The sequence below is a fragment of the Protopterus annectens genome, chromosome 2.part1 (genome assembly GCF_019279795.1).
Source record: "Protopterus annectens isolate FY-2018-M chromosome 2.part1, PAN1.0, whole genome shotgun sequence".
NCBI classification, from domain to species: domain Eukaryota; kingdom Metazoa; phylum Chordata; order Ceratodontiformes; family Protopteridae; genus Protopterus; species Protopterus annectens.
The window spans coordinates 1,109,203,919-1,109,231,453 of NC_056729.1; the positions used below are offsets into that span (position 1 = coordinate 1,109,203,919).

Sequence of the window (27,535 nt, forward strand, 5' to 3'; positions counted from 1 at the left end):
ATGTATCATGTTACCTACATTCATATTAAGCATTTTTCTCCTCCCCTCATCTGTACCCTGTAAACTTGCAATGTTCCTGTTTTTCTGTCTTCATTTTGCTTATAGTACTTGCTCACTGGATGAGAACAAACAGCTGGACACACAAAGAAGGAACTACATAGTTAATAACATTATAATAACCGCATGGTGCATGACAGATAATATCCTAGATCATAGTTTGCCTATTCCACAAATGATAGGTCATTAGGAATGTGCAATTTCAATTTGCTATAACTGCATACTGATGTTTTAATTCATTAGAATAATGGAAAATAATTACCTGGATAAGTCTACCTAACTTGTAAGCAAACAAACAATAAATAAATACAGACCAAAAGAAGCCAGCAGTGAAAATGTAAGCAGTTACATCTAAAGATATTAATTAGATAAAGAATATGACAGAGGGCAAATACATTTAATAAAAAGACAGTTTCTTAAATAACTAATTGAACACTGATCATAATTGTCAGCCACCTTGTTAAATGAGCAAATAGTCAACAGACAATGCTCTGTTCCGGGTTAATGAAAAGCAAAGTCTTAATGAAATGTCGCTGCACTGGGCCCAGCAAGATAGCAACAGGATGACGGGAAGGAAGTACTGTGAGGTGAGAAAGCAGAGGGTGTCAGAGTGGAGGATAGTGGAACTAAAGGAAAAATAAAAATAATAAGGTATGACACACTGTCCTTAGTTTTGTAAAAATTCTGTGCTTTCAAAATGATGCCTGCATAGTATGGTATAATGTGTATGTGCCTGCTTAGACATTTGCTTATTTTTCCTGAATTTAAAAGAAATCTTAGAAAACAATACTTGCGATGTTAAAACCCTTAGAATTAGTAATCTGAAGTTAAGCTCTTTTAAATGTGGTTTCTGTAAACAATGTGAATTTATGAGGAACACTGCTGATATTTATTTTGAAGCCAGAAATATAAATATTTGAGCAACTGGACATTACAATTGCATTAGTAAAAGGGTTGTTTATCGGGTCATCTGTACTGCCTACACAAGTTTTTATGAGGAAAAAACAGAGAGAAATTTAAGGAGGTGTATATATAACATATGTATGATGCAGTGCACAAGAAGGAAACTAATGTATTATATCGACATACCAAAAATTGTACCTTAAGTTCCATTTTTTTCTATTGGAGCAGGTAGCTATTAGTCTCAGGGGAGGTTCCTGGGAAAACAGATTAGAATATAGATAGTTGTTTTGGAACCTCAAATTGGAAGCAAATACATTCCTAGGATTAAATGACAGTATTTCTATTTCAAGTCTATTAAAAATTAATTGGAAGCAAATAAATTCCCAGGATTAAATGACAATATTTCTATTTCAAGTCTATTAAAAATTAGGGCAGCTAGACTTTGATAATTAAGGAGCTTTAACTGAGTATGGAAACATGGGTATTTTTATATTCACTGCTTTATGAAATGTGACACATCTTACTCATTTACTTCTAGCATTTAAAGAGTTACTTTACCTAGCTATTATTGCTTAATGATGTTCATATATTGAGTGGCTCGTGGTTTTATCGATGGGTATAAAAGGAAGTTGTTGATTTTATGCTGTGTTCTGATGAAGTCTAGCAATTACAGACGAAAAAGTTTAACTTGTATTTTGTTTATTATTTATTAAAGTTGTATTATTTCTTTCCTCTACTGGTGCAGTTCTGCCTTTTTCTTTGGGTTACTATTTTTCCTGAATGAATCCTAGAAATGCCCTCTAAGTTAGGAAGCAGGTTGTTGGTTATCCCCAACAATCCACCAAAAATGCAAAATTGATAGATTAGTTTATAAAGGTTAATGGACTTCTTAAATAACACTGAAGTTGACTCTGCTAAGTTTAATGTGTTTTATTTTCCAGGAAATCTGAAGTCAGTCTAGGCCTCTGACTGTGAAGGTATACAAGAACTACAAAATGTCATCTCAACTGTTGTCTGCATAGGTTCATAGGTAGGTACTATGCTATCTGCTCGAGGGCATTTATAAGCCTAGCCAGAGTGTGTCAGCTTTCACCGCCCCATTTATTAATTAACTGATCCTCTGTCAAGCAGAGCCAATTAAGTGATCCCAGGGGTGTATTTTCTGTTACCCATCCACTAGTCAAAGTTTCTCTTGAAGAGTGTTAGTGAGGGGCTCTGCCTAATGTAGTTTGGAATTTTGTTACAAAGCATGGGGAGTCTCTGTGACAGGAATCTATCCCTCCAGCATGTTCTATTAATTGTTGTGGTGATGTTTAACTCACTAGAGCGTGTGGCTCGCAGTGACTTGGATTTCTTTAGGTGGAGCATGTCCATCAATTCTGAGTTGGACATGGCTTTGTAAGTCAGGCAGAGATCACCTCTGAGTAAGTGATATGCCACTGAGTACAGCCGGAGTTTTTTCAGTTGGGCTACATAGGACATATGTTTGAGGCCGGTAATCCTCTTGGTGAGGTACTTTTGTGGTCTCTCCAGCTGTTGGAAGTGTCTTGTGAGGCACATCCCAAATGGGGCATTGTACTCTATGATGGGTCTGATGAGTGACGAGTAGAGGGGTACTATAATCTCTTTATTTCTAGATACGAACCCTTTAGTAATTAGATGGGCCACATAGAAGGATTTCCTAACTACTTTGGCAATATGATTGTCAAAGGAGAGATTACTATCTACCTGGGTCCCCAGATCTCTTATTACCTCTTCTGTATTAAGAGGGCTGCCACCTATGTGGTAATTCGTGGGTGTTTTGTTTTTCCCAAACAGGATGACTATGCATTTTTTGGCATTTAGCTTGAGGCCATTTCTTTGACACCAGGTGTCCGTCTCAGTAAGGCCCTTTTGGAGGATGTCAGTGTCAGCCGGAGAGTCAATTATGGCTCCCAGTTTGCAGTCATCGGCAAACTTGGTTAGCCATAATCCTGCTGTGTTTGCCTGTACTTCTGAGAAGTATATGCCGAACAGTAGGGGTCCCAGGATCGAGCCTTCTGGGATACCACTTGTGACGAGTTTAGAGTCGTACCTGGAGCCCGCTATTCTTACAGTGTGAGTTCTGTCTGTAAGCCAGTTGGCAGCTCATCTCGTGACGTAGAGGTTTATGTTCAGGCTGCTGAGTTTTTCTGTAATACCCAAGTGGGGAATGGTGTTGAAAGCCTTGGCGAGGTCAAGGTAGGTTGTGTGAACAACCTTTCCCTCGTCTATGGCCTTGGTGACTGTCTCAAAGAAGTCAACCCGGTTTAGTAGGCATGATCTGCCCTTAACAAAGCCAAACTGGGTCGGGTCAAGTGTTTGGAGGTTCCCAATGTCTTTGTTAATGAGTTCCATGATGATGCGCTCCATAGCCTTGCAGACCAGGCTAGTCAGGCTTATGGGGTGATAGTTACCAGGGTCAGTTGTGGCCCCTCCTTTGTGGAGTGCAATAACTGTTGTTGTGCCCCATTCTATGGGCACATAGCCTGTGGAGAGGCTGAAGTTGAACAGCGTGTTTAGGTGAAGGGTGAGTTTGTTCTGTAGTTCATGCAAGACGCAGCCTGGGACGCCATCTGGCCCCACTGACGCTGTGATTTTGGCTTTTGAAAGGGCTATTTTCATCTGTGCATCTGTGATTTCCAGGACACTACACTTTTCCGGTATTGTTGTGGGCCCTTTTGGGGGTGAGAGGGGGGTGAAGTTTGCATTGAATCTATCTACCAGGATGTTGGCAATATCAGTAGGTTCAGTATATTTTGTGCTATTTTGCACTAGTTCAGTGCATATCTGCAGAAGCTTTTAGCTCTAGTTTAATTTACCTGAAAGCTAGAAACCTTTAAAATAACAAGAACCCAGTTGCATAATGATATTCTTCACTTTTTACTACAGGACATTGTAACTTCATTACAATCTGATGAATCATTTTGACCTTTTTTCTGATGAATGAAAATGCTTCTGCTTTTTTGCTCATAAGCATTTCCAAACGACACCCTTGGCGCATAACACTTGCAGCAATCGTTTTCCTTTCTTTCATGCCACAGTCTTCTTGCACACATTGCCATTTCCATACTATAAAAACAAAACTAACTAATCCTTTCTTTCATTTTAACAGTCAAACTCAACAAGCAAGTGCCAAAGATGTGAAAAGAAATGAACGCAGACCTGCTAACACAGAAAGGATACTTGCATGCTTTACTGGCAACCTGGGTTTTGGATTGTGATTGCAAGCACTGGATATTTAGTTAGAAGAATAGAGAGTAAAAAATGTCAAAAGGAGAACATTAATGCAAGGCCCTACATAGCTAGTCTGACCTCCAGTAAAGCCTGAGGAAATAAATGGGCTCACAGCCAAGAGTGGGTAGATGATGATGGTCATTTGTAATTACAGAAATTGAAATTCTCATGATGGACTGTGCCCAATGCACATCAAACCCAACAGGAAATCAGAAAAGAGATGGATGAAAACATCATGGAAACTGCTTCCTCACAGAAATGCTACTTCACTAATCATGCCTACCATCCCAAATGTGACTGGTGCAAAGAAAGAGTAGGAGTAAGGATGATGCAGAAGAAAATAGCCACTGATTGGTGGCAATGGGGAAAATAAGATATTTTAAAAAGGAAAAAGATAAGGGAAGGATATAAAATAATCCATAAGGTAACACACCGCACATCCAAACATTCTAGTTATTGGGATTCCACTAAGACATACTGATGTCCCCCCTACCGGCTAAACAAGGAGATCATCACAGAGAGCTGTCTGTCTGGAGCCAGGATTAACCAGATAACACATGCACTTAGATCTTTAAACCACATGTACCAATATGACACTGTCACAAGTACCAATATGACACAGTCATAGTTCATGTGGGTGTTACAGGCCCTTGGTCTTTAACTGGACCTCTGAGAAGTAGATGCCAAACAGCAGGGGTCTGAGGACAGATCCCTGGAGAGCACTAGTAACAGGTCTGCTTTCAGAGGTGTTGGTGCCTATTTCAACCTTGTGGGTCCTATCTGTGAGCCAGATGGCTACCCATCTGACGAGATAGGGATTAACACAAATTTGTGTTAGCTTTTCATTGGGGGGATTGTGTCAAAGGCCTTGGCCAAGTCAAGGTAAGCTGTATGTACCGACTTTCCCTCATCCATGGCCTTGGTGACAGTCTCAAAGAAGTCAACTAGGTTCAATAGGCAAGATCTGCCCCTGACGAATCCAAATTGGGTGGGGTCGAGTGTTTAAAGAATGTCTACATTCTTGTTTATGAGATCCATAATAATACACTCCATGGCTTTAAAGATCATACTTGTCAACCTAATGGGGTAATAGTTTCCCGGGTCAGTAGTGGCACCACCTTTGTGCAAGGGGATGACAATGGCGGTTCTCCACTCTGCTGGAATGAAGCCTGTAATTAGATTGTAGCTGAACAGGGTTCTCAGCTAATTCTTACTGGAGATGGTGCAGAATACGGCCTGGGATATTATCAGGTCCCGTGGAAGCCGTGTTCTTTGCCTTGGATAGGGCCTTTAACACCTGATCTACGGAGATGTGAGGTATGGGACAAGTATTGGGGATGTCGACTGGGACTTTGGGGGGGCAATAAGGGGGTGTGGCACTTTGGGGGCAATAAGGGGATGAAGTTTGCACCAAACCTATCAGCTAGTAGGTTGCCTAAGTCGGCAGGATCAGTGTAAGTGGTATCATTAAGTACTAATTCGGAACAAACTTGGGCTTTGCCATGGAGGTTCCTAATGTAACTAAAGAAGGACTTGTGGTTTCCCTTTGTTTCGGGGGCTAGTTTCAACTCATAATTGGCTTTGGAATTTTTCACTAGTGATCTAATTTGCTTGTTGAGGCAGAGGAGGGAGATTTTCCGATTTGGAATTTGTTCCTTTTTACCCTTGGACAACAGTTTCTTCCTTTTGTTGTAATGCCTGTTGATAGAGGATGCCCACCAGATAGGTTTGTGTTTCCTTATGGAGCAGGTTTTAGTTCTGTTGGGTATGGCTGAATCCATGCAGTTGTACAGGTGCTTGTAGACTACACTGGAGTACTGTTCAGCATTTGTGTCTGCATCCTCTGAGGGAGATGGTGGTGTGAAGCTGCTGATACCCTCCCTTAGGAGGGTGTAGTCAGCTTTTGAGACGTTTTTTAGCCTGGTTATGGCTGGGGAGGGGTTGGATGGAATAGAAACTTCAAATGAGGCAGACTGATGATCTGATCTCACCAGGGAAGAACATACTATGGGAGTGGTGCAGCGTTCACCCATGCTGGTGAGAACCAAGTCCAGTATGTTATCTCCCCTTGTGGGGGATCCTGGCAGACCCCTAGCAAAAATAGGCTGTTCAACAAAAAGAAAAAATCCTCTCCAAAGCCAAGACAAAACAGTGCAAAAATACATTCACCAGTCTAAACAAACAAATTAGAGAGCTGGTCTAATCTGGCAAAGCAAACTATGGGACAAAGACAGAAGAAACCACTGGCAGAAACCACTCCAAATAAAAAGATCAAAAAGCTTTATTAATTATCTTTGTGCCTCGGTTCATACAGCCTATATGGAGTACTAAAAAATACATCAACCTATCCTACTTAAATACACACATTAATTATACAATTAATCAATAAAACAAATAAATTAAATAAGCACTCTCCAATTACAATCCATATTAAAATCTGAGGGAGAGACAGCATTAAAGTTTAAAAGCTTCTTTATACAAAAGTTTTCTGAACAAAAATTCAAAGGTACTTTTCCTAAACAGTGGCTTTTAAACTACTAGACTCAGAATTATGAAATTGTGCAAAATGTTGGGCAATTGGACCCTCTCTAAGGCAAAGATATCTTCCTAGGTGAAAGATAAACATTTTTTTTTAAATTATGTTTATAACCTCAGGGAAATGCTCAGCAATGTGCCGAGTTGATCATAAACAGCAACACTTATACCTAGCCTGAAAATATAGCAAACCTGTGGGCTGACAAGTTCAGTTCAAACTTCTCTCTCTCATCACCTTCTACCACATGCAAATAAATACCCACAACCATCCCCCTACTAGTCATTATGATGGAATGGGTCCTTACTGCACTCCTGAAAAACAAAAACACAGCTTCCATGGGTCACAACAACATTCCAGATGCTTCTTTATTAGTTTAAAATACAATCTATCAGGACCACTAGAAACCTTCTTTAACCACAGCCTCCAAAAGGGCTTTGACCCACAGGAATGGAGGACTGCAACAGTCATCCCGCTGCACAAGGAGGGACCCATCAACTGACCCAGAGAACTACAGACCCATAAGCTTGACCAGTCTTATCTGCAAGTCATGGAGAGAATTTTCATGGAATTGATTGATAACACAGAAACTCTCCAAAAGCTGAAGAGACCCAGTTTAGCTGTGTCAAAGGGAGATCTTGCCTCCTCAATCTGGTGGACTTATTCGAGAAACGCCCAGGGCCATGGATGCAGGTAAAATGATATACACTACTTATCTAGATCTGGCCAAAGCTTTCAACAAAGTCCACCACTCAGGAATCCCAGATAAACTTACTGAGTTAGGCATAAACTCCATCATCATCCGAGGTACAGCTGAGTGGCTCACTGACAGGACACATGTTGTCCAGGTAGGTAAATCCACTTCTGATAAGAAACCTGTTACTAGCAGTGTCACAGATGGTTCAGTGTTGGGACCCCTCCTATTTGGTATATACGTCTCTGAAGTGAAGGCTAATGCTGGAGGGACCTAGCTCACCAAGTTCCCTGCCGACTATAAGCTGGGAGCAATCACCGAATCCCCAAAATATGTTGACATCTTACAAACAAGCCTAAAAATGACAAATGACTGGTGCCAATACTGCAGTCTGAGACTAAATAGTAAAAAATGTGTAATCATACCCTTCGGTAAATCAGATATCCCTGTAAATTATAATATTGATAGCACATCCCTAAAAGTAGACCCAGTGGTGAGCAATGTTGGAACACAGATAGATAGTAACCTAAACTTTGACCACCAGGTAGCTACAGTAGTGAGGGAATCCTTCTCTGTGGCTTAAATTATAAAAGTAAAGACATGGCATCTACATCAAAGCAAGTCATAGTGCCACTGTACTTGGCCCTCATCAGGCCCACAATCGAGTACAATGCTCCCTTCTGCATGCATCTAACCAGGTACTTAAACCAACTGCAGTGGCTCCAGAGGTTTCTTGCGAAAAATAAATATAAAGCATAAGACAAAAGTCTTATGCAGACCGACTAAATGCCCTATCACTTTACTCTGTCTCAGGTCTATATTATATGCTCAAAGAGACTTTTCTTCGAACATATAATCATCGACACCTAAAGAGAGAGACTGCTCTAAAGCGAGAACGGCCATGTCAGTTGGCCGTTATTGGGAAGTGCCCTCTTCCCCAACGTAGTGTGATCTCGGAGTTGGTATATTTAGTGTGGGGGGCATAGCCCCCCATGTTGAGGGTGTGGGGGGCAAAGCCCCCCAGTTGATTAAGGCTTTGAAGTTTGTGTTATTTGTGTACGGCTCTGGAAAAAATTCAAGGACGTGGTCGTTCGCTCTTTAGGTGTTAATAATTATATGTTCTAAGAAATGTCTCTTTGAGCATATAATATAGGCCACACTGTCTCATATCATTTATTTAGAGGGGAATTATGCCTGACTTACAAGGCATTCTCTGATCCAACCCTAATGAAAATGTTCACATTCGCAATAAATATAAGGGCTATGCGCTCCATGTACCCGAAGCTTATTTGTGACTCTGACAGAAACTGCTTGAGAGAGAGATTTGTATCCCAAAGGCTACCTCATCTAAGGAATAAACTTCCCATCTTTGTAAAACAAAGTCTGTACCTCACTCTCTTCAAACAGAATTTGGATAAATGGATGGGGAACCATAAACTCACTCCTGGGGTACTACCCGTGTTTCTTTTGGATAGAGGCAGTCTATAAAATGACTCAGGGCTCCAAACCCAAAGACTCACTACCTTGATACTACTCCATCCCATATCTGGGGAATTAAGATATACAGTAAAATCCCCAATATCCGGGTCTCAAGCAAACGACATTCTTAAGCAACCAGCATTTGAATGGCTTGTATGCTGGTATACGAGCAAATCAAAAATCCGCATTGAACAGAAGAGGCTCCTCTTTGTCATTTTTGACTGGCTCATATGCCAGCATGCGAGCCAATCAAAAATCACACAGGGGAGCCTCTTCTGTTCAATGTGGAAAAGCGGGCACATCTCAAGCAACCAGAACATACACTTAACCTGCACCTACCAATCCCCACGGGTGCCGGTTAAGTGACACTTTACTGTAATACTGTCATATTCTGAGTATTACTGGCTAGGCTTGTAAAGACTCTTGTACCATTAGCCTAGTAACCACCTATGAACTCTTAAGTAATTATAAGAGAAGAAATGAGCACAGTGTGCATGAATCAATATTTACTTCAGCATGGCAACGTATGTACAATAAAATGGAAAGCAAAGTCAAGAAAAAAGGCAAAAGATGAAACTCCAGTTGCATGGTAAATGGAACACAGATTCACAAACTGTTACTAGGCTAATAACCCGGGGGCCTTTCTAAGCCTAGCCAGGTTTTCCCAAAAGAATGATGATATTCTGTATTCAAATAGGACATTGAGGGTCAAGCATTTATAAGCAACCTCTGTCCATTAGGGACATGGGAGCCAGGCCAGGTATAAATTTCCCATTCCCCATAAACTGGTCTAGGTTGTGTTTAAACTGGGAAATAGACTAACTCAGCTTCCCATGGATGGGAAGCCTGTTTCATAGTAGGGCAGTCTTTGGTACGGGTCTACTTCACGTTATCGCATGTTGAAAATATCGAACGGCTAAAACATTGAAAATGCTGTACATCGAAAGTGTTGTTACGGGATCATGGTACAGTGGGGATGAGAAAATTTGCTCTTTCCTCACTGTAGTACGATCTCAGAGTTGGTATATATAATTAGCGGGGGGTATGAACAGTTTCGATGTACAGCATTTTCGATGTTTTAGCTGTTCGATACTCTCATCTTTCAACAAGATAATATAGACGCTTTGGTACAGATATCTGTCTCTCTAGCATGTTGTATTTTAAGTCACAGAAAAAATCCATGTCCCTAGACCTTGTATTTCTAGTACTCTTTGACTTACGAAGATGTAAAAGATTCAAAAGTGTGGGGTGTGTGGAAGCCTTGTAAGCTAGGTATAGATCACCCCTCAGCAAAGTATTTGAGGCGCAGCCCCCTACAAGAACAGTTTCGATGTATGGCATTTTCGATGTTTTAGCTGTTCAATATTGTCATCATTCAACAAGATAATATAGACGCTTTGGTGCACATATCTGTCTCTCTAGCATGTTGTATTTTAAGTCACAGAAAAAATCCATGTCCGTAGACCTGGTATTTCTGGTACTCTTTGACTTACGAAGATGTAAGAGATTCAAAGGTGTGGGGTTTGTGGAAGCCTTGTAAGCCAGGTAGAGATCACCCCTCAGCAAAGTATTCGAGACTGAGTAGGGAGAAAGGGCTTTAAGGCACTCTGCATAAGGCATGTTTGTTACACCTTATATTTATTTTGTAAGGTACCAAAGTGAGCCTCATACTCTATGATTGGTCTGTTATATGCGGAGTAAAGTGGGATAATGACCTCTTTGGACCTAGATGCCAGGTCCTTACTTATAAGTTTCTCAGTAGAAAAGGATTAACTCGTCACTGTGACCATGTGGTGGTGTTTTTTTTTTCTCTCTTACATTTACAAGGGTGGACATACAGAATAATGCCCTTGGCTTAAGCTATAAACAATTTTTTCAAAAGGTTTATAGGGCAGCACTAGGTTAGCTGCCCTTGTGGGCCATTTTAAGTCTAACCAATTATCCCAGTTGAGAATAAAACCCTGCATTTTGTGTTTGTAAGGCAAACACCTTAATCATTATGCTAACCCTCCAATGATGCCTGCTACTGAAATGACTGTGAAAGGAAGTTACAAATATCTGGTGAAACATAAAGACAATAAAGTGTGTGCAAGGGGATTAATGACAGCTATTTAGTTTATTTGTGGTTAATGATAAGTAATGACGCATTCAAATTCAACTTTTGGTAGGATGACACCATCCAATCATTACATTTCAATGAATAAACAGAAGAAAAATGTGTGACCACAGAATGATGCTATAACATGAAAGTTAACCGTTTACCATTACGAGTAATAAAACATTTTAATTCATATCAATGGTACTAGGTGTTATACATACAGAAACTCTGCTGTCGGCTTTCACAATACTCGGCATACTGAGCAGAGTCCATCATTCGAGTCTGTCGTTCTGCTCGCTTTGAAAAGAAAAGAACATATATATTTTTGTTACTATACAGCATTTAGCCATTCTTCAACAAAATACAATACATTTCTTTAAATTAATAACACAAGAAAATACAACTTGTTTAGGATTCTTAATCAATAAGTTAATTCAAATCAGACAAAATTCAAGCTGCAAGAAAATGCCGCACATAACAGAAGCACTTCTGTAACTGCAAACAACAGCCTAGGAGAGATATTTCTCCTGAATCTGCCTGCAGATATAAACGTTCTTCTTTTACAGAACAAGGAAGTGAAAAGTTGCAACCACAAGACAAGACTGTAACCACACATGCAGACAAATTACAATCAGACATTTGTATCTATGGAAATTACCTTAACATACAGTCCACTATAGGTACAGAATATGTCTTTGTCCAAAACCAGTACAGTGTGTGCGCTCTTACAACATGCATTCACACTCTGCATTCTGTATGTTCTTAAATACGTTACAGCACATGTGAATCTAATAGAAAGAGTGATGTAATGGAAAAAGGTAGTATGATTTTTTACTACTTTTGTTTGTTTTAACCATATTTAACTGTCTGTACACAGCTACAGTATGTAGGGGGTCATTCATTAATATTCAAAGTCAGTATCATCCAAATTGAGCATAATAAGAAATGCATGCTTAAAATAATGTTAAGGGTCTTACAGATTTTAGATGAACTTGATGCGGATTTTTTGCAATTTGTTTTACTTTACTTCAAGAGAATGTGTCTTCAGTCCTTGCTATGCCATCCATGGTCACAGCCACTAGTCCCATTCTTGCTCCACTGCTGTCCTGATTCTATACTTATCATCCAGTCTCGGTATCTTTCATTGGTGCCAGTATACACATTCAGTGCTACCACATTAAGATATATGACACAGGACATAGGGGACTGAGTTAGTAAATTACAGTTACAGAATCCCTCCCAAACCACAGAGGAGGCTTACTAGAACCATATGCTATGCCCTCCAACACTTCCATGTATGTATACATAACATATGGAAGTGTATTGGCTCCTCCTAAGGTGATAAAGATATCAATATATACAGAAGTATATGTCATTTCACCAAGAAAAAAACAAACACTTTACTGAATACGTAATGACTGAACAAAATCAATTAAAATGCAACCCAACTAAACTCCTGGATTGACTTTAACAAGGGTCCAGCAATGAAAAAAGTTCACTCTTCTCCAATAACCAAGCTCCATACAGCTCCAGGAGAAGCTTTATCATCGGTCCAGTAATGGGAAACGTCCAATACAGTAAATCTGATTGGACATGCTTGACCACTTGGTACTCAGCTGCAAAGTGCTTCAACCAACCATTCAGTTTTGCTCAAGTGGGTACCTCTGTTAAACAAAGATATGACCATACATTGGAATTGGTCTTTTAACTTTGTACGACAACCAGTGAATAGAGAGGGGAATCAATCAGTTGGTATCATCATTCATTCATTCATTCAGTTCTTGGTTGATCAACCCCAAGATGACCCCCAACATAGGTGTTGTGTGTTTCGGAAGATATGACCTGATCACCCCAGTAATTTTCAACCTTATCTTGCACTTTCATGACTGTAGTGCCTCTAGGCATGACAAACTGTCTGAGACATATAACCAGGACCTTACCTGCTTGTTTGAAACTGTAAGCCAGAGCCGTGCAGAGCCTACCCACCAAGTATTGGAACAGCCAAGACTTGACTTTGAATTACACATTCTAACAATGGCGGGACAGACCATCTAACCATCTTTGTGACTTAGTTGCCAAATACTTTGCTGCTAAGAATGCCTGCTTCAAATCAGGGTTACCAAAAAAGCCAGACAGGGTGATGCTCATGTACACTTTAAGATGAGCCCTTATCTTAGTTGCTCTGAGTTTCTTATTCCCAGTTAGGATGACTCTAAGTCTCTCATTTCCATTGTGCATTCAAGTAGTTGTAAAGTAGATCCTTGCCCCATTAAACATATTCTAACTTGTCTGGGTGTATGGGTCAAAGACTATACCATACTGTCCTTGCTTAATTTGAGGAAGGGGTATTTACAATACAAATAAAGGAAACATTGGCAACTCTAGTAATCAAAAAGGTAGATTTAGATCCTGATCATCTGTGCAACTTTTACTGTATTTGAAATCTTCCCTTGTAGGCAACATTCTTGAAAAAGTAGTGTACCTGCAACTGATATCGTACATAAGACATAATAACATTAATGATCTATTACTGTCTGGCTTTTATACTAAACATAGTACTGAAACTTTAACAAGGGTCTTCAACAATATCCTTAATGTGAAGAATCAGTATCACAATTCTTTTTTTTTTTTTGGTCATACTAGACCTCTCATTATCATATGATATGATGGACCTATCCACATTATTTGACTAACTGAAAAATTACTACAGCATCTGAGAGGTAGTTGTCCTAATTTGGTTTACCTCATACCTTTTTGGTTGAATATAGAGCGACTTCTTGCATAAATGTCTCAGCTTCCTAATTTCTAGACTGTGGTATATGTGCCACTATTGGCCAGTGTTTACCTGTCATAAAGCCCAGCAGCACTGAGTCAATAAGCTACTGGTCAGCTAGTCTCCAGATGCCTAGTTTGAGTTACCCGGATAACTCTCTTGAGAGCAATCTGGATGTAAAAACAATCAACCTGCTAAACACAAACTAATAACTGCTACACTCAATGTAGATTCACTGATGGGACACAGCTTGGAAATGGATGACATAATGATACAGAGAAGGGTGGACATCCTATGTATCCAGGAGACAAGGTGGAAGGGTAATGCAGCAAAACTACCTGACTTGGGATCCAGAGTCTATTACTCGGGGAGGACAGGCTAGAAATGGTGTGGGAATTGTGGTGAGAAAGAGGCTTCAGAAGACAGTGAGGGATGTCATCAGAATTACTGATAGACTCATGGCAATTAAACTCCAGCCTAATGACAGGACAGTATTCATAATCTCAACCTATGCCCAAGAACTGGGTTGTGATGGTGAGGAAGACAGTGCATTCAGGCAACAACTGTAGAACCTACTAGATAAAGCAGGACAACATTAATTGGTGTTAATAATGAGGGACGTGAATGCACATATCAGGACAGACAGCAGACAATATGAGGTATAGGTCCAAGTGGAAAGGAATAGAGGAGGAGAGGCCATTCTAGCCTTCTGTCTGGCAAATGACTTGACAGTAGCCAACACAAGGTTCAGAAGGAGAGACAGTCACAAGATCACATACAAGAGTGGTCAACATGCAAATCAGGTAGATCTCCTCCTATTAAGGAAAGGGCACTGGGGTAGAATCAACTACTGCAAAGTCATCCGCAGTTAAACAGTCAGCCCACAGCATTAACCACTGGTTGTCACAATCAGCTGAAAGTAGTGGTCAGAGAAGGCTCTAAGGTCAACAGAGACCAAGATGATGACCTGGAAGTTGACTGGAGAGAAAGCACAATATTTCAAGGAATTACTCAGGGGTCTAGCACCTCAAGCAGACGAGGAAATAGGTGGACTTGAAGAAAAATGGCAGAGTCTCAAAACAGTATGTGTGAGGACTACAGAACAGATGTGTGGGTGGGCCAGCTATGGATATACGGTACATAAGGAAAGCTGATGGTGGAATGCAGAAGTCCAGGAAGTCATCAAAAGAAAGAAGAAAAGCAAGAAAAAGTGGAAGATAGAAAAGATGGACCAGGCTATGAAGGAATACTGGTGTTGACTAACAAAGAGGCTAAGACAGCAATAGCAAAGAACAAGGAATCAGAGGTGCTCTTACCAGCTTCTGGAAGATAAGTCAGTAGATCGCACAAAGAAACTACATTAGGTGGCAGACAAAGATAGAAAGATAAAGAAGGTAGTCAGCCACCCTTCCACAGAAATGCCAGCAACAACTTGCTCACCAGTCCACAGGATATCAAAGGCAGATGGAAGAAGTACTTACAGCAGCTTCTGAATGAATAAAATCTCACAGAAGCTGTAATGTCCCAGACACAGCCTACAGTGACAGAAGAGGAGTAGAAGAAGTGAGAACAGCACTAAGGAAAATGCAGTCAGGGAAAGCAGCAGGTTCAGTGAGGTCGCAGCAGATATAATAAAGATGTTGGGTGGGATAGGGGAGAAATGCCTCCTGAGGGTACTCATAACAGCGTGGAGAAGAAGGCATATCCCAGATGACCAGAGAATAAGCATACAGATGTTCACAACTGAGGGCAATACAAAGCTATCAAACTTCTGTCACACTGCATGAAAGTTCTGGAGAGGGTGACTGATAAACGAAAAAAGAGTAACAGAAAATAAGATGAAAGATAAGCAGTTTGGATTCAGATCAGGATGCAGCACAACTGTCCCAATGTTTGCAGTAAGACGGATAGTTGAGAAGAAGCTACAGATGAGGAAAGCATCCAACTCGCATTCCAAGAATTGGAGAAAGCATATGACAAGGTCCCAAGAAAGTTGATTTGGCCAGTCCTGCAGTTCTTCAAAGTCCCAGATACACTGGTAGAATTAGTGCAGGCTATGTACAAGTATGAACAGTGCTCGTCTCACAGAGGGGTTCGTAGTGGGAGTTGGTGTGCATCAGGGTTCAGCTTTGAGCCCACTTCTGTTCATACTGGTGATAGACTATATTAGCAAACAGTTCAGAGGGGGAAGATCAACAAAGTTGCTGTATGCAGGCAATGTGGCATTACAGGCAGACTCTGAGCAAGAACTTCAGCAAATGATAGGGGAATGGAATGTAAAATTAAAGGCACATGGGATGAAACTGAATACTGATAATACAGTTGTAATGACAGCAAATGGAGTTCAGAAGAAACTGTGAACTGAGATAGAAGGGAAAATAGTGGAACAGGTTAATAGCTTTAACTATCTGGGAGGGGTGATCGAGGAGAAGGGAAGACTGAATGGGGAAGTCAAAGCTAGAATCACAGGGCTGCAGCCACCTGACACAGTGAGACAGGAGTAGTATGTAACAAAAGAATGCCAAAAAAAATGAAAAGTAAGGTATACAAAACCATGGTTTCACCAGCATTACTCTGTGATACAGAAACATGGACAGTAAAGGCAAAGAAGTTGAGGAAGCTAGAGGTGATAGAGATGAAGTGCTTCAGGTGGGTGGTAGGATGCACACTGTGAGACAGATGAAGAAATGAGGGCATAGGAGCCAAAGTAGCTCCTACTGCAGAAAAGGTCAAAGAGACCAGATTACAGTGGTATGGTCACAAGTGGAGAAAAGCAGAATATCATCTGATGAAGAAGATTTGGGACAGGCAGAAAGAAGGCAAGAGGAGACAACGGAGTCCAGCAAAGGCGTGGATGGATTGTGTGTCAGAAGGCATGCAACAGTCAGGCATGAGTGTTGAATAAGGCTCGAGAATGGCAATGAATTGAGTGAGATGGCAACAGTTGATATGACAGAACAACCCCATGTAGAAAATGGGACAAAGGGTGTTGATGATGATGTTTTAAACTTATTTTCCATTAGTTTTGCTCTGCGGTGATGTTTATGCTGCAGTCAATTGTGTGTGATGAATAAAATGTATTTTTATGTTATTTATTTATCCTTTGTTGACAGGGTTAGCCTCACTAGGCGAGTAGCTTCTTTTCAGGGGATAACCATGGTGGCAATTCTCCTACTAGGGGAAAAATTAGCCAGGGCATCAGGGAACATCCCCTACTCATCAATGTTGTGAGTGGGAACCATTTTAGAGGAGCACTTCCTGTTTCTGTTCCAGGCACAGAGGTGGCCCAGAAAAACAGGGAGGAAGACACAGAGAGAAGGAGATGATGGAGTACTGAAAGAAATGAAGGAGAAAGCAAATACCAAGACTAGAGAATGTGTGCAGGATTCTGATGAAATGTTTCAAAGAAACATGTTTGATGGAGATGAGTCAGCAAATAACAGATGTATAATTACAACCCTCCAGTCAGGAGGGCTGCGGGATGATTTACTTAAAGAAATGGTGTTGGAAAGTGAGCCAGAAAATGAAGGAGATGTTTCCTTAGAGGACATTATGGAGAAAATACAAAAGGACGAAGCAGAGACAGTCCTGAAGAATAGTGCTGAAATGGAAAAGAAAACACATGCAGAGGAAGTAAAAGAAGGCAAACATTAAGTGTCAGAAAAAGAGGCAGAAGAAGATGAAAAACAAGTATGTGGCAAGGAATCAAAGTAAAGAAGACAACAAAATGGATAGGTATGAAGTGTGGGACAACTTAATAGTTCCTTTTTGTAAATGCACATGAGCTAAGAGTTTTTATTCTTATAACAAGTAGACATTTTGTGACATTATATTTGAGACTGTTTTTCAATGAAAATTTTCTTGGAGAATATGGGAAAAAAAGAGTGCAACTCCTGGAATTTTTATGATAAAAGCATTTAACAGGGAAACAAAAAGAAGATTCATGTACAATTTCAAATAGAGGTATAAAGAGAAACTTTGAAAGGAATTTGAAAGCTTTATGTAAAGTATTACTGGACATTGCAAACATTTATGATAAAAGGTGCTTATGGACTGGTGCCTGGGATTGTAATATTGTATTAAAATAGAGAAAACAATACCAAGCATGATAAATATGGAAGGGAATAGGGGTGTTGTAAAGTACTGGGGACAACCCAAAATATCCTTTTTTTGTGGAAAAGAAGAACATTTGATAAGTAACTGTGACAACTGAAAAAGCTATATTTGTGGGGAAACTGGACATGATGCAAAATAAATGTGAAGTTAAATGTTATAAATGCAACAAAATTGGACATTTATGGATGGATTGCAAAAATGAAAATAATAGTAAGGAAAGAGAAAGAAGAAAATGAATAAAGGAAAGACATTTTAATAGTACTAGAAAGAGAAGAAAAAATAGATGAGAAAAAAAGATAATAAAGAGGCTATAGAAGAAGGTTCTGAAATAAGTGATGAAGGCATAAACCAAGAGGTAGTAAAAGAGAAAAAATAATTTTACTGGTGGAAGAGTAAAAGACAGGAAAAGGGCTAAGTACAAAAAGGAAAAAGAAAGGAAATGGATGAAAAAGAATATAAACAGTTAAAGCTTGGGGCTTGGTATAATGGTTAAAGTGTTTGATTCACAAATACAATGTACAGTGTTTAATTCTCACCTTCGGGAAGGAAATTAGTTAGACTTACAATGACATGTTTGTTAAAAAAGCCAGCCTAGTAATCAGCTATGAACTTATGAAACCATGAATCTAATGAAAAGGGGAAATGAAAATGTTGGAGTGCTTTCTGTAAATCTGAATAGGAATTTTGTAGTAGAGTGATACGTGTGATATCATGTGACAGGTGATATATATATATATATATATATATATATATATATATATATATATATATATATTTTTTTTTTATAGAAATCTGACAAAAAACACATAAGCAAAGATAAAGGACTTCTACAACAAACCTCCCACAGCCCTAAAATTTAATCCTAAAAAGTTCTGGAACTCTATTAACCAAATATTACATCCTGGTAATCTTAGCTCCCCCAATCCATGCCCAGACAAGACATCTGAAGAAACTGCCACTATCTCCAATACCTATTCAATATCTAAGCTACTGAACCCTAACCCAAACTCCTCTACTACTAACATCTCCAACTTTTCTGAACCTACTCCTAATACTATCTCCTTAAATACCTTCTCCCTTAAACCTGTACTTATTAGCTACATCAAAACTCTACTCTCTAAATTAAAACCATGCTCAGCATCAGCTGACAATATTCCTTCCACTTTTCTTCTACTAGCAGCTGACTCTCTTGCTCTCCCTGTATCTATCCTAATTAATCACTCTATCTCTGAATCTAAAGTCCCTTCCATCTGGAAACAATGCTACACTCTACCTATACACACAGGAGACAACTCCTCTGATATCTCCAACTTTAGACTTATCGCTATCCTCTCCCCTCTTTCTAAAAGTACTAGAAAAATGTCTTCATAAACAAGTTATGCAGTATCTAATACAGGAAAATCTGCTTACACCCACTCAACATGGCTTCAGACCCAAACATAGCACCATTACAGCTCTATTATCCTTCCTCAACACTGTCTTTATAGCCATGGACAACCATTAACTTATTTCTTGCCTATTCTTGGACCTCTCAAAAGCTTTTGACACTGTCTCACACTCTCTTCTGTTGCACAAACTGCATAACCTCAACTTCTCCTCTGATACTGTTGCATGGTTCTCCAGCTACCTCACTGATAGATCTCAATCAGTGAGATGGCACTCTGCACTCTCCCCTCCTCTCCATGTAAAAATGGGTGTACCTCAAGGGTCTATCCCAGGGCCTTTACTTTTAATAACTTTACTAATCAGCTCTATACCTCCTGTCCTCAGTCATCTTTAGTCCAAAATGCAGATGACTCTACAGTCATCACCACAGCCAACTATCCCTCTAAGGTATTCTCAGCTACTCCAGCATCTTTTAACTTAGTTGTAACATGGCTCTCCAACAACTAGCTCATCCTTAACCCTAAAAAAACAAAGCTGTTATTCTTCCTACCTAAAATGTTCAACAATATTAAACCCTCCTTCTCCATACAGTCCCTTAATAACACTCCCATTCAGGTAGAATCCAGCACTAAGCTCTTAGGCATAACCATTGACAATCAGCTTAAAGTTGACTTGCATGTTAATAACTGTATCAAAAAGACTCATTCAAAACCAGGGCTCCTTTACCGTAACAAGAACCTCCTTACCTGTAAAGCCAAGACTGCCCTCTCTCTTACCTACCTTCTACCCAGTCTACTGTACAATTCTCAAATTCTCACAAATCTTAACTCAGCACTCTTGACCAAACTTGAATCCACCTACAACAAGGTAGCTAGATTTACTTCCCAACAAACCTACAAATTCCATAACTGTTTCTCTCTAAAACACCTAAACTGGCTTGAATTACTCCACCAGCATCTTCTCTCTCAGCTCCAGATCATCCATTCTAGCGTATACCAGCCTTCCTACTGCCCAGCACTATCCCCTCTCATCTCCCATTATTCTCCCTCCAGACCTCTCCGAATCTCTAACCAAGACCTACTACAAATCTACAAACCCAAGTCTAAATTTGGACGCAACATGTACAGCTATCACCTCACCATTGCCTGGAACAGGCTCCCACTAGAAATCAGGACCCCTACATGTCCTAAACAATTTAAGACAGCCACCAAAGACCACTTTAAAAGTCACTGGTCCTGCCATTGCACTCCCCTCCTTAAACATCCCCTACTTCTCATACCTTAATCTACATTCTGCACTTAACTCACTCTTTTCACTAGCTCTCTCTAATCTTCCTTGACTACTCTTTCTACTGTCTTCAAAAATCTATTAAGCAAATTGCCTCAGAGAAACATTCTATTGTAATTGACTTGCCTTCATGTAACCACCTTAACAGCGTTCCCGCTCCACACTCTTCTCTCTTACCTTATCTCATCCACTTCCCCTCCTCTCCCTCCTGCCACATCCCAATTCAATTCAAAAACTCCTCTTCTATGTACAGTACATGGTTATGCCTACATAATACCCCCCTATACTACTATTCCCCTAAATTCTCTCTTGATCCTGATCCCCGGGTTCATCTGAATCTGTACTTTTACTTGTAAGAATCCTACTTGATTTTTTTTCTTCTTACCAAAGTATGACTGACATTGTTTTTTTACCCATGTTCTATATTTTACCTGGAGTGTTTTATTAATTCTTGTTATATTACTATGCTCAGTATACATGATAAAACTGGGTTTTTGTAATCACTTACCCCAAAAACTATATTCATCTTAATGACATATTTCTTTTTATACATCTTGACATAGTTATGCTATACTCCTGATTATTGACACTGTATTGCTACTTAATGCCTTGTAATAATCCTGTAACATTGCTGTTTAATGCTAATTTATAATGAAAATTGTATAATATGTTGGAGCTTTTCTCCCAGGCCCGCCGCTGAAAAAGGGCTTTTCAGCTCAATCAGACAATCCCTGTCATGAAACGTAAAATAAAATAAAAATAAACAAATATGTAAATATTTTGCAAATAGGAGTTATTTTTGTATACAAATAAAGGACCTCTATTCTTTTCATAGGTGCCATGGGATTTTTTACATTCACCAGAGCTACCGTCACCAATGCAGGCAGATGGGACCTCAGTTAAACATCTCATCTGAAGGATGACACACACTCAGGAGTGTAGCACCCCCCCCTTATGCTGCACTGTAGTGTCAGTGAGCCATCTCCCTGCTGTGTGAACAGAACCCATAGCCTTCTGAACCAAGGCAAGTCTGATACCTGTTGTGTCACTGACATATGCCAATGTAGTTTGAGTTCTCACATAGCTCATAGTTGTTATTCTTTTTTTTTTTTTCAGGAAGTTATTATTAAAGTTCTAAACACAGTGAAACAGTGGCCCTGATTCCAAAAGACTTGTTCAGTGTAACTGACAATTTACACTGACAGAAGGTATTTTAGAATCTGGTCCCCATAGTAAGCCTGTTTATTAACCGACTTGTTCGGTGTAACTGAAAATTTACACTGACAGAAGGTGTTTTAGAATCTGGTCCCCATAGTAAGCCTGTTTATTAATAGGCCTTACACCAAATCAGACTCAGTACAAACATGCACTGAGAGCAGCTCTTTTGGAATCTGGCCCAGTATATTTTCATCGAAAAGAAGCAGCAAACAAAAAACAACCATTTACAATAGTGTCTACATCAATTAATCTAAGAAATTCTAAATTTCCATTCCATTATCCAAGGATAAAAAAAAGTAAATATATATTTCTTAAATCAATACTTTTTCTAATAAAATACTTAAGTTATTATAGCAAGAGGTAGTTTTATCTGTTCTCATTCATTTTAATAGTGACAAATTCATTTTAGCAAACAGTGTTAGCAATATTTATACATTCTTTAAATGAGGGATTAATATATTTTTCCAGTTAATTATAATAACTTTTCTAGAAACAGTCAACAGACACCACATGAGAGGGTACTGCATTCCAGGAATATTGCCAGGATTTGGAGCATTACACAGAATTATTGAATAAGTTAAATTGAATTTGTCTGTCCATAGAGCTTGTAGAAAATTATTTATTTCTTTCCAAAAAAGATTATATCATGCTGCATGTGATATAGGGAAATACTGCCAGCCCAGTTATCTGGAATTTTGTAAATAATTCTATGTCATTTGTGAATTACTGATAAGATTTATACAGAACTGTATGTTATGTACTGAGCTAAAATGTAACCACAGCATGCCCTGCTGAACAGAAAATACATTGAAATTAGATTGCCTTATGATTGTCTTATAAAAGTTCTCTCTCAGTTTTAGTGTAGCAGATACAATGTCTAGAGCTAGACGTTTTTGTATTGTATTGAAAGAGAAGTAATTACTAGGTTTAAGATGTAAAAATGTTTTATTGCTTTATGACTTTCTAGCAGCTGCACAGTTCTGAGAGATATGTATTTTTAACACAGAGATGTTAAATTCTGTTTTAGCCTAGGAACTGAAGTCGGGTGACAAAATGTGATGTCATTCAAGCTAACCCAGCAGTAATATTTGATATTGATTTAAGAACTCTCTCAGAGAGAGACTGTGCATTTTGTATTTTGCCTTGGACCTAGCAAGAACATCCACTCATCATCATCATCATCATCATCATTGTCTGTACTTGCCTTGCTCTGTCAGAGCTGCAGAGAGACTGGCCCACTGCCCTGCTGTGATATTGGAAAAAAATAAGTGTTTATTTATAATCATCTTCTGCACTTCTGTTTTGATACATATCTCTGTAATCTGTATAATTGTTTTTCCTACCCACCCACCCAGTTGTGGTGGTGGTGATCTTAAGTCTTGTTGGCTTTGAGTTGCCCACCTCTAGTAGAAAGTTGATACTGGACACTTCACATTACATCAACTCATTCTACTGTTTACAGTGAGAACTTAGCAATGGCCCACCCTTTTAGCTTCTTTTAGATTCTTGAATTCTCTCATTATCTTCTGTCTCTTCACTTTCTACTATTAAAAAAAATTTACCTCTTTCTACTTCATTTTGCTATTTGCCATATTTATTACTGCTTGTTGGTAGCCTCACTAAATTTATTCCACTGAATCGCTGCTTTATTAGTGCTTTCTGATACTGTTGTGATTTGTGAGCTATCGTTTCAAAGCAATCTACTGATTAACTATATTTCATTGCTACCTACTGCAATTCATTACTGTAATTGCATTTTGTTGCTGTTCAACTGTATTTTTTCATACTGCAAGTGCTATTCTTTTGACTATAAGTGATTAATCTGTGCTTCATTGTGAGTTTTGTCTTAGTGAGTTCTTAATCTTAAAATTGAGCAGCATAGTCTAAATGCAGGTCTGCAGTAGCCAGAGCTTCAGATGCATGGTTTTAAACCCCTTTTTGAGGTACTCCAGCTATAAGTTAACTGTTTTTTCTGCAAAATGAAAAAAAGCTAAGCTTGTTTTCCACCTTTCCTGTTACTAGAGTAGTCCAGATACAGACCTGGTGTATCTAGAACTGTTTTGTAAGTTTCTGAGTTCCTCAAACCTTTCTGTGTTAGAAGAAAGCCTTTCAGTTTATCAGTGGGAGTGGTAAGCAGTAGGTAGCCTATCTACCACAACAGGAGTGGTTTCTGACTCTGACATTGTAGTTTATTGGCTTTTTGGGCAGTTTTTTCTATCCCTTTCAACTTTCTCTTCTCTCTTGCACTTTAATTAGCTTATTTGCCTAGCACTTAATCAGGCTTTTTGTAGTAATTATTGTAGCACACAAGTACTATCAGCACTAGACATCCTATAAGGAAACAGCTCCAGTACTTAGTAATAATGAGCATCCCGCCTGACATGTCTAAAGGTCAGTTTCCTGTGCTTTCTCCTATTAACCTGGTGAACTTGGGCATACTGAGACAGTGTAGCAACTGCCTCATGTACATAGACAACCCTCTCCTCTTACCTCCCAACACTCAGACTTGTGATGCACTTATATCTCCAAATTGGAAGCCATGCACTCTCCAGCCAAGACTGGAATAGCTGATCAAGAGGAGAAGGTCAAAACCTGCATCACACTACATGGAACACATACCCCTCCAGAACACCCATCATCACAGCCCTCACAAAAGAAAACAAACAAACACACATCCTCCTTTGTGGAGGCTCTCAACAGAAATATACCCAAACAGCAGAGACCTCCAAGGCAGAAATGCACTTGGCCAGCACAACATAGCACAAACCACAAGACACACAGCTCACCTACACAGTGTGCCCCTCAACCTAAGCCCCTAAGGCAAAAAAGCTTGTCCAATACAATAATCATAGGTGACTCAATAGTCAGGCACACTGATGTCCCACTCACTAAGTTGAATAAAGAAAAGGTAACAGTCAGCTGTCTATTAGGTGCCAGGATCCGACACATAACACATGCACTCAGTTCACTCCACAAGTACGACGCTGTCATTGTCCATGTGGGTGTGAATGACCTGAGACACTCCTCCCTGGACTACATGAAAAGAGACATGGTGGAGCTCTCGGATTATGTGGCCCAGGCAGGTATGACTCTAGCCCTGAGCAGCATCCTACCATCACCCAGAATGATACCAGAGGACAAACAGAAAATGATTGACTTCAACAATTGGCTAAGTTTCTGGTGTCATTCTAAGGGGATCCAGTATCTGTCTGCTTGGGATGACATGATTGACAGACCTTAATGCTTTGCCAGAGATGGCCTGCGTCTGTCACCGCTCGGTTTTCGGGTACTGGCTAAGGCTCTTGCCACCCCCATAGTGCCTGTTTTAGGCGGTGTTCCAAAGTCCAAATTACCACTGTAACAGCAATAAATAAATGCAATCTGAAGGTCGTGCTGCTCAACGCTAGAAGTCTAAATCTCAAGATGCACTCACTCGAAGCACTCCTCAAAATGGAGAGCATAGACATTTGTGCTGTAACGAAGACTTGGTTTAAAGCAGCAGAAAGCACTCCTGTGCTACCAGGCTATAACTCATTCCACACCTTTCGGCCACAGAACATGGAGAGAAGCTACATAGGTGGTGGTGTCTCCATATTCATAAAGGATATGCACACCTCCAGACTAGTAGCCCAGCATAACTCTTCTGAGATACTCTAGGTACAAATAACACTGGGTAAGACAGCGATTCAGGTCATAGGCTGCTATAGGTCCCCAACCATTTCCCAAGACTCTCACTCCACATTCCTAAGCACGCTGAAAACTATTAAGATCCAACCTAATACTCTCATACTAGATGACTTCAAAGACTGGGTCTTGGTTTAATGGTTAAGGTATCTGACTTGCAGACGCAAGGTACAGTGTTTGATTCTCACCTTTGGGAAGGAAATTGGTTAGGCTTAGACTGGTTTATTAAAAAAGCCAACCTAGCAATTAGCTTTAGTGGGAGGATGGCCTAATGGTTAAGGTGTTTGCCTTACAAACACAAGGTACAGGGTTTGAGTCTCACAAGGGATAACTGGCTAGGCTTAAAATGGCTCACAAGGGCAGTTAGCCTAGTACTAATCTATGAATCTATGAATCAGATGGGAAAACTACTCATGCACCAATGAACTGGCCCAAAGCTTCCTGAAATTCATCAGTTCCAATGCCCTGGACCAGCTCATTCTTACCCCACACTAGAGGAAGAAACATCCTTGACCTGGTTATTACTAACATGGGCAACCGTTGCTCTACAGCAATAGTCAATTCCTCCCTGGTTAGATCTGACCACAAACTAATCACCATGGAGATCTTCATCTCACCCACACCCCCGACAAAGGTATCCACTATGAAAAACTTCTCCAAAACTGGCTTTGGACTCCTAAAAACAGAGGTGGCTAGCTTCACAGCACCCATGCCAATGGAAAATAGATGCATGACTGCTGAATCATACACCAATGAACTCTACAAACAAGTACATAAATGCATGGAACTAGCCATACCCAACAGAACCAAGACACCCTCCTCCAAAAAATGGAAGCAAGTCTGGTGGTCCCCTGCCAATAATAAACTCTACAACAGAAGGAAGAAACTGTTGCAGAAAAAGGTGAAGTTCACAAGACTGGAAAAATTCCCTTATTAGCCTCAACAAAAAGTTGAGATCCCTCATCAAAACCTCCAAAGCCAGCTATGAAGGCAGAATTGTGGCAGACACTAAAGACAACCATAAAGCCTTCTATAGTTATATCAAGAATCTCTACAGCAATACCCAGATTTGCTCTGAGTTACTGCACACTGGTACCTCCTATACTAAGCCAATGGATATTGCCAACTTACTGGCTAACAGATTCAGTGCCAACTTTACCCCCTCCCAAAGGACCAATCTCAATACCAGAAGAATGCCAGGCACTCAGCATTACTGCAGCACAGATTAAAGCTGCATTGTCAAAGCCAAAAATACAGCTTCCATGGGACCTGACAATATCCCTTGGCTGTGTTCTACATCTATGTGCTCTGTTCACTCACAGCCTCACCTCAGGCTTTGTCCCTATCAAATGGTGCACTGCTACAGTCATTCCTCTCCATAAAGAAGGTGCAACTACAGACCCTGAAAATTATCGCCCCATTAGCCTGAAGAGTCTGATATGTAAGGCTATGGAGCACATTTTCATGGACCTAATTAACAAGGCTATAGGGAATCTCCAAACTCTAGATCACACACAATTTGGTTTTCTGAAAGGTAGATCACGCTTGCTCAACCTGGTTGACTTCTTTTAGTCAGTCACCAGAGCAGTGGATGAAGGTAAGGCAGTTTATACAGCCTACCTCGATCTGGCCAAGGCCTTTGATACCATTCCTCACTTGGGAATTATTGTTAAACTCATCAAACTAGGCATCAACCCCTATATCATTAGGTGGGTTGCAAACTGGCTCACAGAACCCCACAGTGTGAAAGTAGCGGACTCCAAGTCAGACTGCCGACCAGTCAAGAGTGGAGTCCCATAGGGATCGGTCCTGGGTCCTCTCCTGTTTGGCATCTACTTCTCAGAAGTCCAGACCAAAACGAAGGGACTCTGGCTGAGCCATTATTAACTCCCCAAGTGATGCAGACATCCTACAGAAAGGCCTCACTGAGACCAATGACTGGTGTCGAAACCATGGCCTTAAGCTTAATGCCAAAAAATGAGTCGTCATCCCCTTTAGGAAAAACTCAGTTCCCACTAATTACGACATCGATGGGAGCCCAATGAACAGTGA

At 40.0% G+C, this 27,535-nt stretch overlaps 1 protein-coding gene across 2 annotated transcripts in view; it reads right to left on the reverse strand.

Moving 5' to 3' along the window:
• SUPT3H (SPT3 homolog, SAGA and STAGA complex component) overlaps positions 1–27,535 on the reverse strand; it is a 3,063,171-nt gene that overhangs the window by 888,404 nt on the left and 2,147,232 nt on the right. For both annotated transcript variants that reach the window (XM_044062653.1, XM_044062652.1), the window contains exon 6: positions 11,241–11,316. In XM_044062653.1, coding sequence (XP_043918588.1) covers positions 11,241–11,316 — 76 coding nt within the window. The remainder of the gene's footprint in view (positions 1–11,240; positions 11,317–27,535) is intronic.